General features: G+C 43.8%; 2 protein-coding genes across 2 annotated transcripts in view; both read left to right on the plus strand.

The window, feature by feature from the left end:
- The window catches only part of LOC137290508 (uncharacterized), a 20,535-nt gene extending 12,859 nt beyond the window's left edge, over positions 1 to 7,676 (plus strand). The window contains exons 4-5 of the mRNA XM_067821492.1: positions 5,385 to 5,706; positions 6,148 to 7,676. Coding sequence (XP_067677593.1) covers positions 5,385 to 5,706; positions 6,148 to 6,386 — 561 coding nt within the window. The 3' untranslated portion in view covers positions 6,387 to 7,676. The remainder of the gene's footprint in view (positions 1 to 5,384; positions 5,707 to 6,147) is intronic.
- Positions 7,677 to 8,171: 495 nt separating this feature from the next.
- Positions 8,172 to 14,493, plus strand: LOC137290515 (uncharacterized). Its single transcript, XM_067821506.1, has 5 exons — positions 8,172 to 8,630; positions 9,195 to 10,063; positions 11,085 to 11,206; positions 11,937 to 12,258; positions 12,527 to 14,493. The coding sequence occupies exons 1-5, from the start codon at positions 8,422 to 8,424 to the stop codon at positions 12,736 to 12,738; spliced, it is 1,734 nt and encodes a 577-aa protein (XP_067677607.1). The 5' UTR covers positions 8,172 to 8,421; the 3' UTR covers positions 12,739 to 14,493.
- The last annotated feature ends 2,780 nt before the right edge of the window (positions 14,494 to 17,273 follow it).

Below are 17,273 nucleotides of genomic sequence, written 5' to 3' on the forward strand. Positions count from 1 at the left end.
GCTCCTGTTACTACCCCCCCCACCACCACCACTACTACTACTACTACTACTCCTACATCGATAAACCAAACTGCTCCTGCTCCTGCTCCTGTTACCACCACCACCACTACCACCACTACTACTACTACTACTCCTACATCGATAAACCAAACTGCTCCTGCTCCTGCTGCTGTTACCACCACCACCACTACCACCACTACTACTACTACTACTACTCCTACATCGACAAACCAAACTGCTCCTGCTCCTGTTACTACCCCCACCACCACCACCACTACTACTACTACTACTACTCCTACATCGATAAACCAAACTGCTCCTGCTCCTGTTACCACCACCACCACCACCACCACCACCACCACCACTACTACTACTACTACTACTCCTACATCGATAAACCAAACTGCTCCTGCTCCTGCTGCTGTTACCACCACCACCACTACCACCACTACTACTACTACTACTACTCCTACATCGATAAACCAAACTGCTCCTGCTCCTGCTCCTGTTACCACCACCACCACTACCACCACTACTACTACTACTACTCCTACATCGATAAACCAAACTGCTCCTGCTCCTGCTGCTGTTACCACCACCACCACTACCACCACTACTACTACTACTACTCCTACATCGATAAACCAAACTGCTCCTGCTCCTCTTACTACCCCCACCACCACCACCACTACTACTACTACTACTACTCCTACATCGATAAACCAAACTGCTCCTGCTCCTGTTACCACCACCACCACCACCACCACCACCACCACCACTACTACTACTACTACTACTCCTACATCGATAAACCAAACTGCTCCTGCTCCTGCTGCTGTTACCACCACCACCACTACCACCACTACTACTACTACTACTACTCCTACATCGATAAACCAAACTGCTCCTGCTCCTGCTGCTGTTACCACCACCACCACTACCACCACTACTACCACTACTACTACTCCTACATCGATAAACCAAACTGCTCCTGCTGCTGTTACCACCACCACCACCACCACCACTACCACCACTACTACTACTCCTACATCGATAAACCAAACTGCTCCTGCTCCTGCTGCTGTTGCCACCACCACCACCACTACTACTACTACTACTACTACTACTCCTACATCGATAAACCAAACTGCTCTTGCTCCTGCTGCTGTTACCACCACCACCACTACCACCACTACTACTACTACTACTACTCCTACATCGATAAACCAAACTGCTCCTGCTCCTGCTGCTGTTACCACCACCACCACTACCACCACTACTACCACTACTACTACTCCTACATCGATAAACCAAACTGCTCCTGCTGCTGTTACCACCACCACCACCACCACCACTACCACCACTACTACTACTCCTACATCGATAAACCAAACTGCTCCTGCTCCTGCTGCTGTTACCACCACCACCACTACCACCACTACTACTACTACTACTACTCCTACATCGATAAACCAAACTGCTCCTGCTGCTGTTACCACCACCACCACTACCACCACTACTACTACTATTACTACTCCTACATCGATAAACCAAACTGCTCCTGCTCCTGCTGCTGTTACCACCCCCACCACCACCACCACTACTACTACTACTACTACATCGATAAACCAAACTGCTCCTGCTCCTGCTGCTGTTACCACCACCACCACTACCACCACTACTACTACTACTACTACTCCTACATCGATAAACCAAACTGCTCCTGCTGCTGTTACCACCACCACCACTACCACCACTACTACTACTACTACTACTCCTACATCGATAAACCAAACTGCTCCTGCTCCTGTTACTACCCCCACCACCACCACCACTACTACTACTACTACTACTCCTACATCGATAAACCAAACTGCTCCTGCTGCTGTTACCACCACCACCACCACCACCACCACTACTACCACTACTACTACTCCTACATCGATAAACCAAACTGCTCCTGCTCCTGTTACCACCACCACCACCACCACCACCACTACTACCACTACTACTACTCCTACATCGATAAACCAAACTGCTCCTGCTGCTGTTACCACCACCACCACCACCACCACCACTACTACCACTACTACTACTCCTACATCGATAAACCAAACTGCTCCTGCTCCTGTTACTACCCCCACCACCACCACCACTACTACTACTACTACTACTCCTACATCGATAAACCAAACTGCTCCTGCTCCTGTTACTACCCCCCCCACCACCACCACTACTACTACTACTACTACTCCTACATCGATAAACCAAACTGCTCCTGCTCCTGCTCCTGTTACCACCACCACCACTACCACCACTACTACTACTACTACTCCTACATCGATAAACCAAACTGCTCCTGCTGCTGTTACCACCACCACCACTACCACCACTACTACTACTACTACTACTCCTACATCGATAAACCAAACTGCTCCTGCTCCTGTTACTACCCCCACCACCACCACCACTACTACTACTACTACTACTCCTACATCGATAAACCAAACTGCTCCTGCTCCTGTTACTACCCCCCCACCACCACCACTACTACTACTACTACTACTCCTACATCGATAAACCAAACTGCTCCTGCTCCTGCTCCTGTTACCACCACCACCACTACCACCACTACTACTACTACTACTACTCCTACATCGATAAACCAAACTGCTCCTGCTGCTGTTACCACCACCACCACTACCACCACTACTACTACTACTACTACTCCTACATCGATAAACCAAACTGCTCCTGCTCCTGTTACTACCCCCACCACCACCACCACTACTACTACTACTACTACTCCTACATCGATAAACCAAACTGCTCCTGCTGCTGTTACCACCACCACCACCACCACCACCACTACTACCACTACTACTACTCCTACATCGATAAACCAAACTGCTCCTGCTCCTGTTACCACCACCACCACCACCACCACCACTACTACCACTACTACTACTCCTACATCGATAAACCAAACTGCTCCTGCTGCTGTTACCACCACCACCACCACCACCACCACTACTACCACTACTACTACTCCTACATCGATAAACCAAACTGCTCCTGCTCCTGTTACTACCCCCACCACCACCACCACTACTACTACTACTACTACTCCTACATCGATAAACCAAACTGCTCCTGCTCCTGTTACTACCCCCCCCACCACCACCACTACTACTACTACTACTACTCCTACATCGATAAACCAAACTGCTCCTGCTCCTGCTCCTGTTACCACCACCACCACTACCACCACTACTACTACTACTACTCCTACATCGATAAACCAAACTGCTCCTGCTCCTGCTGCTGTTACCACCACCACCACTACCACCACTACTACTACTACTACTACTCCTACATCGATAAACCAAACTGCTCCTGCTCCTGCTGCTGTTGCCACCACCACCACCACTACTACTACTACTACTACTACTACTCCTACATCGATAAACCAAACTGCTCCTGCTCCTGTTACTACCCCCACCACCACCACCACTACTACTACTACTACTACTCCTACATCGATAAACCAAACTGCTCCTGCTCCTGTTACCACCACCACCACCACCACTACTACTACTCCTACATCGATAAACCAAACTGCTCCTGCTCCTGCTGCTGTTACCACCACCACCACTACCACCACTACTACTACTACTACTACTCCTACATCGATAAACCAAACTGCTCCTGCTCCTGCTGCTGTTACCACCACCACCACTACCACCACTACTACCACTACTACTACTCCTACATCGATAAACCAAACTGCTCCTGCTGCTGTTACCACCACCACCACCACCACCACTACCACCACTACTACTACTCCTACATCGATAAACCAAACTGCTCCTGCTCCTGCTGCTGTTGCCACCACCACCACCACTACTACTACTACTACTACTACTACTCCTACATCGATAAACCAAACTGCTCCTGCTCCTGCTGCTGTTACCACCACCACCACTACCACCACTACTACTACTACTACTACTCCTACATCGATAAACCAAACTGCTCCTGCTCCTGCTGCTGTTACCACCACCACCACTACCACCACTACTACCACTACTACTACTCCTACATCGATAAACCAAACTGCTCCTGCTGCTGTTACCACCACCACCACCACCACCACTACCACCACTACTACTACTCCTACATCGATAAACCAAACTGCTCCTGCTCCTGCTGCTGTTACCACCACCACCACTACCACCACTACTACTACTACTACTACTCCTACATCGATAAACCAAACTGCTCCTGCTGCTGTTACCACCACCACCACTACCACCACTACTACTACTATTACTACTCCTACATCGATAAACCAAACTGCTCCTGCTCCTGCTGCTGTTACCACCCCCACCACCACCACCACTACTACTACTACTACTACATCGATAAACCAAACTGCTCCTGCTCCTGCTGCTGTTACCACCACCACCACTACCACCACTACTACTACTACTACTACTCCTACATCGATAAACCAAACTGCTCCTGCTCCTGTTACCACCACCACCACTACCACCACTACTACTACTACTACTACTCCTACATCGATAAACCAAACTGCTCCTGCTGCTGTTACCACCACCACCACTACCACCACTACTACTACTACTACTACTCCTACATCGATAAACCAAACTGCTCCTGCTGCTGTTACCACCACCACCACTACCACCACTACTACTACTACTACTACTACTACTCCTACATCGATAAACCAAACTGCTCCTGCTCCTGCTGCTGTTACCACCACCACCACTACCACCACTACTACTACTACTACTACTCCTACATCGATAAACCAAACTGCTCCTGCTCCTGCTGCTGTTACCACCACCACCACTACCACCACTACTACTACTACTACTACTCCTACATCGATAAACCAAACTGCTCCTGCTCCTGCTGCTGTTACCACCACCACCACTACCACCACTACTACTACTACTACTACTCCTACATCGATAAACCAAACTGCTCCTGCTCCTGCTGCTGTTACCACCCCCACCACCACCACCACCACTACTACTACTACTACATCGATAAACCAAACTGCTCCTGCTCCTGCTGCTGTTACCACCACCACCACTACCACCACTACTACTATTACTACTACATCGATAAACCAAACTGCTCCTGCTCCTGCTGCTGTTACCACCACCACCACCACCACTACTACTACTACTACTACTACTATTATTACTACTACTACTACTACTACTACTACTACTACTACTACTACTACTACGACTACTACGACTACTACAGTGGTCTCACGAACGTCTACTACTACTTCCACAGTTAGTGCTATCACTACTATCATAACTGGACCTATTTTATTCGTGCAGATGGGCTTCCGACGTGAAGATCTGTACGAGCTGTCGTGGACTGGACCGATGGAGGCCTCGCTCTGCGTGGTGACCTTCCACACCGAGACAGAGGTGAAACATGCTGACCAGGCCAGATCTGTGTTCGAGTCTGTGCAGCAACCATGTCCCACCATCCACACTCGGGTCATCCGATGCCACGCAGATATTAAACAATTGCCGGGGTCTCGCGTCTTCTTTGTCTTTGTCGACTTCAATGAGCGGAACGTCATCTTGGAGGATCCGACTAAGGGGCTTGGAGATCTCAGGGTGACCACTGTACGGAGTCTCTGGGGATTTGGAGGTAAGTTGTGTAAGAGGGTGAGCTTTAAGTTGTGTCTGTAGCTTTGGAGATGGGGTGTGACGTTGTGTCAGTATGTTTGAAGGCAGGCTGTTACGACATGTCAGAAGGTTTGGTTGTGAGGTGTGAAATTGTTTCTGTAGGTTCGATGGTAAACTGTCTCGATGTGGTAGAAGGTCTGGAAGTAAGCTGTGAAACTATGTTTGGTTTGTGGGTAAGATGTGACGATGTGTGTATAGGTATGAGGTTGTAAAGTAGGGAACCTGGGGTGAGCATAACGGCGTTGATGTCTAAAGAATATTATGATGTTGTGTCAATCAGTTTGAAATGTGTTTGACAGGCGAACGCAAAGTGTGTTTATTATAATGCTTGGATATGACCAGAGCGCCGGGATCCACACTGGGCTTGTTATGGAAGTGTCAGTAACACTCGTTCTTCTTTCAGCCGACGTGACGGTGATCTACTGTGGTGACAGGGGATCCATGAATTTGGGCAGTAGTCTTTTTAATCCTGATCTTGGTTCCATCCACCGACAGAAGGAGTTGTCTCAGCTTAAGAAAAGTGACAGGATTCTCAGCATCTGCAGCGACTTTAGCAACGACCAGAAAGAACACTGCAGGAACTTCATCAACAGACTGCTAAAGAGAAAGAATACTTTTTCAGCTGATTACGACAACCAGTAACAATCTGACATTGTTAAAGAACCAATAGCAACTGTTTACGAATAACAACCGGAAGTAACAATCTGTTTACGAATAACAACCAGAAGTAACAATCTGACATTGTTAAGGAACCAATAGCAACTGTTTACTATGCATTAATGTGACATGATGCGACAATGTGGCCGAAGCACATTGAGGAAGCAGAGAATGTACAGAGATAGAACGAGTCAACTGAACACGCTGAATTCTAGGGATGCTTCAATTACTCCTGCTTTGGAAGAGTTCAGCCTTAGTTAAGGTTACGGCTAAGGTTGGAGTCCGAGTTAAGGTTGCCCTAAGGTTGTTTTGTGCAACGGGTGTATCTGTTTCTTAAGGTGATCGTAATTCTAACCTTAGTGTTTAAGGTTGATCTTAGCTAATTTATTTTGAACAACGTAGCACAGGGCTATAACCTTGTGATTGGTTAGCCGACTGTTGTACAGTCACCCTGGACATTAGCCGATTGTAGTACAATGTTACAGATGATTAACCGACATGATTCGTGATTCCTGAAGGTCATTACTCAGAGATGTTTCATGGTTGTGTTTCAGAATCCCTGAAGGTCATTACCAGATATCATTTCATAATTCTTGAAGGTCAATACCCGAAAGACTTTCATGATTCCTGAATGTCCATACTGGAAAATAATTAATGATTTCTAGATGCCATTACCCAAAAGTCTGACTCCGCAAACAGCATTACAATTATGCAGATTATCAATGTGTATTCCATATGTTTAGTTGTATAAACTGCAACATAACACCTTATCATTATCATGCATATCGGTTTAAACTTTGTGGCGAAACGTTCATTGAATGTTGCCCCCCACTCTTCGATTCAAGATCTTTTGTGACTGAGTCACCACCTCGTTCCTCATGTCTGATTCAACACACCGTCACTTATGTCTGATTCAACACACCGTCACTTATGTCTGATTCAACACACCGTCACTTATGTCTGATTCAACACACCGTCACTTATGTCTGAATTAGCACGTCGTCAATGATGTCAACATGCGTCCCATGTATTCTAGGGGTGGCTATTGTGACCTGACGAGGCTAGTCTTGTGATTGCAGACTAATTAATATTATCGGTAAAGTCGAGGCGCAATACACCCGTTACTCAAGGAGGGTTATCACAATGTTTGTTACATCCTCGTTTATCTTTGTAAAAAGAAACTGTATTCTGTGTTGGAAGGTGTAGCTTGTTGAAATTAAAGCTGTCCATTTCTGAATTTGTTATGACTTTGAATAAAACTATATCAGAACACAATAAGTGTTAGTGTGCCTGTCATTTACGATAGGCCGTTTTATGGTAATAGTGGATGAATATGGCTTTACACTACCTTTAACAATATTCCAACAATATCACGTGTTGACACCAGTCATGGGCCTCTTGCATTGTACCTATGAGGGATTAAGACTCGAGTCCTCGGTGTGATGGACGGACAGTTTACCCACATGACTACTTCACCGCCCCAGTTTTTATGACAACGCGGTAATGAAATTAAATCTGCTTGAAACATTTACATAACTGAGATTGTATTTTTGTTATTTTTCTCCTATCTACTCTGATCCCTCAATTTTTCTGTAAACAAATTTCCACAGTTGAAAATACATAAAGAAACAATAAGTTATAAATATTCCCAGCCCTGACGCTGTTGCACTTTCCAAGACATTGAAAGATCGATCCCTAAGTCCATGACTTATCGAGAGATAATGTGTACATTAAACGCCTGCCTCGAGTTGGGTCGGTTTTCTAGGAAGCACATTGGGTTAGTGCGCTGTTTAAACATGCTCGTTCCGGGGCCTGGGTCAGCGGTCAACTACTGCATAGTACCTAGTGGAATTCCCAGGCTTCGTTGCAGTTTGTGCGACTGATCGATGGGGTTCAGGTGTGGATGATGGGCCAGTGTCAACAGAACAAGCTACAGGCGATCTAACCATTGCTTCGTATGTGAGTGACAAATTCAGACACAAACCAGTTGTCCAAACAGAGACTCAACCAACCGTGTACAATGCCCGACCCTCGGCGTCGCACGCATGCGAACAGTGGAGGGGAGGTAACTCAGGCCACCAAACGAGACACAAGACCTCACCCTCAGCCGCCACGACAAGGCGATAGTCAAGACGGTGAACTATCCGATGTTGACGACGACACTTCAGCTGTGCAGCCCGAACACCCGCCTGACCCAGTGTCCTACAGTTACATAATATACAACTATGTGTAAGTAAAACTATAAATGGCTAATTGTTTCCTCATTTGTTTGTAATTTTTATTCTTAAGTTTTAGCTGCAAACACAATTAGACTTTTTATGTATTTTTTTATTCCGTGTAATTATTCTGTTAGAACTACGCAGGTTTCAATAAATTAAGAAATGTGTAGGTTTAAATCGCTACTCAAACCAAATGTCACTTTGTTTACACTATTTTTTGGCAAAAATAGTGTGAGTGAAACGTACTGTGGTTTTACGCCGCTTTTAGCAATACCCTAGCAATATCACGGTGGGGAGGGAACATAAATGGGCTTCATACATCTTACCCATGTGGGGAATCGAACCTATGTCCTCAGTGTGATGGACCAACGCTTTAACCACTGGGCTACCTCGGCTCAACATCAACATCATGGGCGTTGATCTGGACAATTTGGATATGATGACATGTTTTGGCCAATCTCACGACAAGAATATGTTGCTGAAGACCAGTTGTAGCCCGGATCTGTATAGGTCTCGGTATGTTTTTTCCGCAATATGTTACCTGGTTGTGATACTACTGTGTCTTATTTGATAGGGAACCTGTATGCGAGGTTATAGTAGGCGTCATCGTGATCTACCTGTTTTACGTACACCTTTCATCACCCGACACTACCGAGCGCGCTCTTCTGGACGTGCTCAAAGAGAAATGTGGGAAAGGTGGTTTATCGAAGACCAGGACGTGTATTGAGAGTCTCTTGAAACCAAAGATCTCGGGAAAAATGCCTGCAGAACCCGTCACGAAAGACTGCAGCCACCCTGTCAGTGAGTATGAAAACCTAGAGCAAACAGTAGAACGTCTTCAAAAGTGGACTGAAGGAATGGAATCCGTCTTTGAAGATCCGAGATATATGTCCGGACCTTTGAGGAATCTTAAGGCTCATCACCGACACTTGGAAACAGTGAGTTCCGCGGGTAATGACGACGACATGGCAGTTTTGAGACAAGGTGTAGCTGACGTCAAGACGGTAAAGGAATCAGTTGAAGGCATAAAAAAGACATTAAAGGAAACAAATACCAATCTTAATGAATTCCGTACTACGCTTAATGAAACCAACACGAAGCTTAGACAGCAGGAGGACAGGATCAGCCAAGTGGACAAAAAACAAATAAATGTGGCGGAGAACGTAATACCTTCAATAAAGTCCCACATGGGAGAGATTCAGGAGAAAGCAGCGGAAGCTAAGAGGGCAACGGACACAAACGGACGTCAAATTAATGTTCACATTGAGTGGGCGAAATCGGCATATCAGGAGTTCAAAGAGCACCGAGAATCCACAAACAAGAAAGTGGAAGAGTTTGCGGGAAAGCATGACGCCGTTGAGAGGAAACTAGACGGAGAGGAACTGGACGGTGCCATGACCAAGGCAGAGCTGAGTCAGCTGAAAGGCAAATCAACACTTCACGGTGAGTGACTCGGGCTGGTATGTGTAGGTCGTTACACCTCACTGTGCTGGCTACTTTTGTTTAGGTTTCTAGTGCAGTCAGCCATGGTCAAGAGGCAGACAATACACGTATTACGTACAGTGTGCTCTGAATATACTTTAAAGTTTTATTACGTTTTGAATAATAAACATTTAGAAAATTCACAAACCTACAAAATTGCACCTAACGACATATGAAATCAAAATCTTTCTGCTTGTTAGTAGATTGTCCTTGTCCAAGTTGATTGTTAAGTCATGCAACATTTCTTAAATTTGTATTTAAATGCATAACATAAAATTAAAGTTATAGAATTGTATTTTTATATCATTTGCAGTTAAGTCGTTTGACCAAGCTAGAAATAAATATCTCAAATCTTTGAATTTTAAATCACTCAAGATTATGTTCAGTTATAAACGTGGACATACTGTGTTTACTCATCATTTATGATTCACAGCAGATGATTGGTCAAGATCACAACTCGTCACTACTGTGAACAGACAATAACTGAAAACTACTCATGAGCATTCAGATGTTAAAGTTTGAGCCAACATTAGTTTAAACCGTAGGCTGTGTGTGCGAGTGTATTTCGATGTGAAGTCAACTGTTTGACAGGACAGAGTGAACGCACATGCAGACACGGTTGAATGTAATCGGGTGTGGACAGGGCTGAGTTTGGTAGTCCTTTTGGGTCGAGGAAAACCCCTTTGATGTTTAAGTTGTGACGATGATGTTTTAAGGGATTGAATCACTGCATGGTTTTCGACAAAATGTAAAATATGTTCCATAGGAAAATGAAATAAAATATGTACACCAGTATGTGAGTGAATGCATGTTAGTTACGATGTGGGACCTTTCTTCACGATGCGCATTGGGATACTCACGTCAGTGTTTCAAGGAATAATACAGCGAAAGACGGACGTCCGTTATGTGAGTACTATGTTCATAATGTAATTCGTACTTTACGCAGATACGTAACTGTATTCTGTATGGACTTGTCTTTCAGATATGGCCTTTTATTTGGCTCTGCTGGATATCATAGCCGTCGTCATGATAGTGATGTATGTCAGGCAGACTCTTTCGTCAGAACCAACAGCAGCAGCACCAGTTTTCCATCACAACACACAGGTGAAACATCAACTACTACTGTTTCTGCCTCTTCTGCTACCATATCTGCTGGTGTTTGCTACTACTGCTACTACATCTACAGCAACTACGTACTACACATACTGTTACTACTACTACCACCACCTCCATCACCTCCACTGCTCCTCCCCCTACTGCTGCAACTACTTCTACTACTACCTTCACTACTACTACTACTACTACTACTACTACTACTACTACTACTACTACTACTACTACTACTACCACCACCACTACTATCACTACAGTTGCTACTGTTACCACTTAAACTACAATTATTATTATTCAACTAGAATTTAAATAACTGAGATATACAATGTTAACACACGTGCTGTGACACTACGGTTACAGATACATCCAATAACACTTAATAATTATTTTATCTTCTACACCTCAATAAATGACAGTATCTCCTAGACTCCATAATATTTTACAGTTCGTCTCTCGACACCGTACTTAAATTTTCGATGTTCATGTTTTTCAGCCCTGAATCATATTTTACAAATTTCAGGCAGCAAGGATTCATAATGAATGTATTGTATCGTGGGTCTGGTATCGCTGTGCTGTACAGTACAGTACAGTCCCCCGTTTCACAAAGGCATCGTAGTGTTATGACTGCCGTAACCATTTGTTACAATATAGGAGGTACAACAGTCGTAGCGCTATGATGGCTTTGTGAAATGGGGCACTGTATTGTCGGGTCTTTCTGCAGCGGGATTTCAGCCGCGAGGAGGTGTACGAGCTGTCATGGAAGGGGCCGATGGAGAACTCGCTCTGCGTGGTGACTTTCCACACCGAGACAGAGGTGAAACATGCTGACCAGACCAGGTCTGTGTTCGAGTCTGTGCAGCAACCAAGTCCCACCATCCACACTCGGGTCATACGATGCCACGCAGATATTAAACAATTGCCGGGGTCTCGCGTCTTCCTCGTCTTTGTCGACTTCAATGAGCGGAACGTCATCTTGGAGGATCCGACTAAGGGGCTTGGAGATCTCAGGGTGACCACTGTGCGGAGTCTCTGGAGGTTTGGAGGTAAGTTGTGTCAGAGGGTGAGCTTTAAGTTGTGTCTGTGGGTTTTGAGGTAAGCTGTTAAAATGTATCAGAAGATAAGCCATGAAGCTACGTCAGTAGCTGTTACGTTGTGACGGAACATAGGTCGTGTTGTGTCAGTAGGCTTTGACTGGACCCAATGACAGTACTAGAATCGGTACTTTACTGAGAAAGTGTGTTTCATTTGATATTTTTCTAAATGGCATTGTGTATACCATAAATAGCTTAATAAAGCAGTTTCCTGTTTCAGCCGACGTTACGGTGATCTACTGTGGTGACCGGCGATCATCAAATTTGGGTGGTGGTCTTTTCAATCAGGATCTTGGTTCCATACACCGGCAGACGGAGTTAAAACTGCTGCGGAATGATGGCAGGATTCTGAGCATCTACGACGACTTCAACAACACTCAGAAACAACACTGCAGGAACTACATCAACAGACTGTTACACATAGCTCACTGAGCAGGATCAACTAAGTGCAACCATCAACGTGGCGGTTAGCTATAGAGGCTGCGTCTACTATTTACGTCTTCGCCAGACCGAAGAACAACAAAACCTAACCAAGACTCTTTTACAGATATCATGGTGATATTGTAGCAGGATATTTTAGCAAGAAACAACATCATTGCAGGAACATCACCAAGTATCTGTATGATATCATTATGATATTTCAGTTGGTTGCAACTTCTGCAACATGATTTCGTTAAGTTCAGCTACATGCTGGTACAGATATCATTGTGAAATTTCCGCTGATTACTTCAGCAACAAACGGCACTTCAACATTTTGCTGCAGAAATCATAGTGTTATCTCAGCTGGTAACTTCAGTGGACAATGCATCTCGCACATAGTTTGTATTGTTACATGACAGCCTGGCTTACCAAGGTAGACAGTATTACAGAGTGTGGCGAAAAATTAACAAATTTTACTGTTTTCTTGACAGAATATCTTGCACTGATGTTAAAGTATATGAGTGTATGTAACTCGTTACATTTCAACGTTATTCTTGAGTACATGTAACAGTTCTCCTCAAGAATTCTTTGGCTGCAAAAATCTCCCTCTGGAAAGTTACTACCGACTTTCCTTCATATAGGCTCTGTATTTCCAAATATAGCCCAAATGGTCTGTTGATAGAACGTGGTTAATATGGGTTGTTATCTGACTTTAAAAATCCTTCAATTTGGTAATGCGTGTGTTCATTTGTTTGTGTATTGCTTTACATAAAACAAAGCAAATATATTACGGAGCATGCAAATAGTCGAGTCTGTACAGGACAATTGCGTGATTTCCACAAGTGTGATACAATGACAGTTATTAGAGATGAGACGACACATTTATGGGATTTCCTTCAAATATGATCTCTAAATGAGCATCTCCAGTAATAACTGTACGAATAAATGGTGATGTTGAACAACAAAAATGCATGTGCATCTACCACGTGTATGGATATGGATCTGCACGAGAGATTGAATGATACAGATCCTGCTGAATGAAACATCGTGACGATTCACATTTACTGAGCGTAAAATGTTACGGACGAATGAATATTTGGGGACTTTGATATCGTCGTGAAGACTGAACAAAACTGCAATAAACATGTCCCGAAAGTATCCATGATCCCTAACAGTTTGCTCGGGAAAGCTATCTCAACGTCGTACAAGAACTTCAAAAAGGGGATTATGTTTGTTTTTTTTAAATCAGAATGCTGTGCACACGTTTCCCTTTGGTATGGCAGGAACATGACTGATGACCCCGAGTTATCACTAAGCTAGCCATGTTTAGTATAGATTAAACACTGTTGTTACGTCTGAAGTACGCGAGAACCAAACACCAAATGTAAGATACACATACATGTATACGTACTGTTGCGGTTATATTCTATACTGAACAAAAGAAGTAAGGGGTCATGGATAGTAGTGGTATATTTTCGTCAGCTCACAATTTCTTAAAAAAAGTCTCCGTTGCTCATGATCATTATTTGTTGGTTCAGTCTATGTTTTACACATTTTGTGACCATATTGCAGTTATATTTACATGTACAACTTAAGTCTTACGTTTAGATAACATTTAGCTTCTTATATGATTGAACGCACAGTATTCGATGTTTTGTTGAATGTGTCATTGAAAATAGTAAAAATATTTTCTTCAGAGTCGTGGTTTCAAATTGATTCATTTTTTAACAACAACAACAACAACAAAATAAATAAATTGCTTACAAACTCAGTTGTGTCTTTCTAGGATTACCATCCAACTATAAGAGTGGATCTGGGTCATTGCATTCTGGTGCGACAAATGGATGCAACTTAGTCTGATCCCGCCGTCATTAATAGTGCAGTTCGTTAAAATGTTATCAATGAGGAACGAATATGATAACGTTTTCCAAAATTTACGTGGGATTTTTTCTTAGATACTAGTCGGCCATATTGTTACCTTAACAGCTAAAATTTGGAAACAGATTCATCTTTCGTACTGTCGCTATCATTTGGTGTTTATGCAACATGGCCGAACTGTTACCGATAAAGTACAACAACCGTAAACAGGGATCTAGCTCCTTGAACTCTGTATGATTGTCTTTGATTATCAACAGGGGAAACTAGAGTAGCTTCCCCTGATCTCATTGTTGACTGTTGCTAAGACACACCAACAGGCGTAAACAATGCTTGTGCAAATACAGGGCTGTTCAGGCTTCACCTCGGTCAATAAACGCCGCATTGCGAAACACGACATTCCAACGTCTACTGCGTCTACAGCATACTCGTACCTGAATATCGCATCGTTCTTGCTCATTTTATAAATATCACGCTCCCCTACACATGGCATCCACTGAGACGTTAGCCATCAAGGTACCGATTTATAAGTCCCGTTCAGGGCTATTAAGAAACATGCCAGTGCCCTAACCATGAATACACATATAATGTTTATGAATATTGTCATGTCATACCAAGATCCATTGACTCTGTGACCGTGTCAACAAACAAGCAGCCCCTACTCTCACCGGTGTACGTGATAGTGACGACTGGGTAGACTACCCCGAACAGGAGTTATAGGAATACGGGTGAGTTGTCGAACACTGTGTGAAAATATCTTCCATGTTGTGTTGTATTGACTGGATGTACCTCACACGATCATAATTGATTTCCTAACTGACATACATATACATGACAACATACGCGAGAAAAATCACGGGTGTAACATTAACATACATTTTGTGTGCTTTCCCGTTGTCATGACTTTCAATCTCAGACCCGTGAAGGTCCCGGGGTAGAATAGGCCTTCAGCAACCCACGCTTGCCATAAAAGGCGACCAACGGGATCGGGTGGTCAGGCTTGCTGACGTGGTTGGGATATGTCATCGATTCCCAATTGCAAAGATCGATGCTCATGTTGCTGATCACTGGATTGTCTGGTCCAGACTCGATTATTTACAGACCGCCGCCATATAACTGTAATATTGCTGAGTGCGGTGTAAAACTAAACTCACTCACCCACTTTCAATCTGTGAAGACAATTGTACATTACTTTACATGGATACACGAATTCACAATTAACAGGTTTTAAAATAAAAAGAAGGACATTTGACTAGAAGCAATGGTTAGGCGACATATTATCAATCGATCTGTGTCAATAGCATTCCATTATTCTTATCATTCAGTCTATCACTTTCAGTAACATAAGGTTTCACGCAACATTAAGTTGTCAGTGACGTCGCGTACTCTAGTGGTTAAAGCGTCACCGTGAATACCCGGGTTCGATTCCCCACGTGGGTACAATGGAAATGGGAATTCCATTTCTTGTGTGCCCCGCTGTGATACTGCTGAGATATTGCTAAAAGCGGCGCAAAACTATATTCACTCATGGCAGTGATATTTCGGATAGTAGCACCTTACAACTGTTATCGTTACAAAATTTTCACTTTCTTTATTATAATATGTCTCCACTAGATTATTGCTGTCTGTCTTGAGTAATTGCCATTACAACTTACATTGCGATATCACCACATATATTCGGGGCGGTGGAATAGCCTTATGATTAAAACGTTCGCTCGTCATGCTGAAAACCAGGGTTCAATTTTCCATATTGGTACAATGTGTGGAGCACATTTCTGGAGTCACCCGTCGTGATATTGCTGGAATATTGCTAAAAGCGGCGTAAACAATACTCGCTCAGCCACTACATGATTGTAATTACTTCATTAACATGAAATGTTTTCACTACGTTATCGTAATATGCTGTCACTTCATTAGCATGTTTTTACTACACTATCGTTAGATGCTTAAGTAGTAGAAATAACGGCAGTAGTACCAGCAGAAGTAGGAGTAGTTATTGGTATAGATGATAGAGGTAGGAGTAGCAGCAGCTACTACTACTACTACTACTACTACTGCTGCTGCTGCTGCTGCTGCTACTACTACTGCTGCTGCTGTTGCTGCTACTACTACTACTACTGCTGCTGCTACTACTACTACTGCTGCTACTACTACTGCTGCTACTACTACTACTACTGCTACTACTAGTACTGCTGCTGCTACTACTACTACTGCTGCTACTACTACTACTGCTACTACTGCTACTGGGAGTAATAGTAACAGTAGCCGTAGTAGTCGTAGTAACAGAATAAGTAGTAGAAGAAGAGCGAATCAATGAGTTTAGTTTTACGCCGTTTTAGCAATATTCCAGCAGTATCACAGCGGGGCAGATAAGACCGGTTCGTGGTGGTAATCCTGCAATACAGGTTCATTTTTTAGGTCATAAAAATGATAAAATTAGTAGAATTAAAGATAGTAGCAGTAATTGTTGTAAAAGTGACAGTAGTGCTTGTCGCAATGGTGTTAGCAGTTCGATTCATAGATAAGAAGCGGTAGATGCAGTAGTAGTCGTACAGGTAGCAGTAGTTGGTGCAGCAGCAATGGGAACGGTCGCAGTCGTTGTCGTTGTCGTGGTCATAGACGTAGTCTTTGTAGTTTTGATCACAATATAGTCCAACCATTTACCTGAAACA

This window comes from Haliotis asinina, chromosome 1, assembly GCF_037392515.1.
Source record: "Haliotis asinina isolate JCU_RB_2024 chromosome 1, JCU_Hal_asi_v2, whole genome shotgun sequence".
Taxonomy (NCBI): Eukaryota; Metazoa; Mollusca; class Gastropoda; order Lepetellida; family Haliotidae; genus Haliotis; species Haliotis asinina.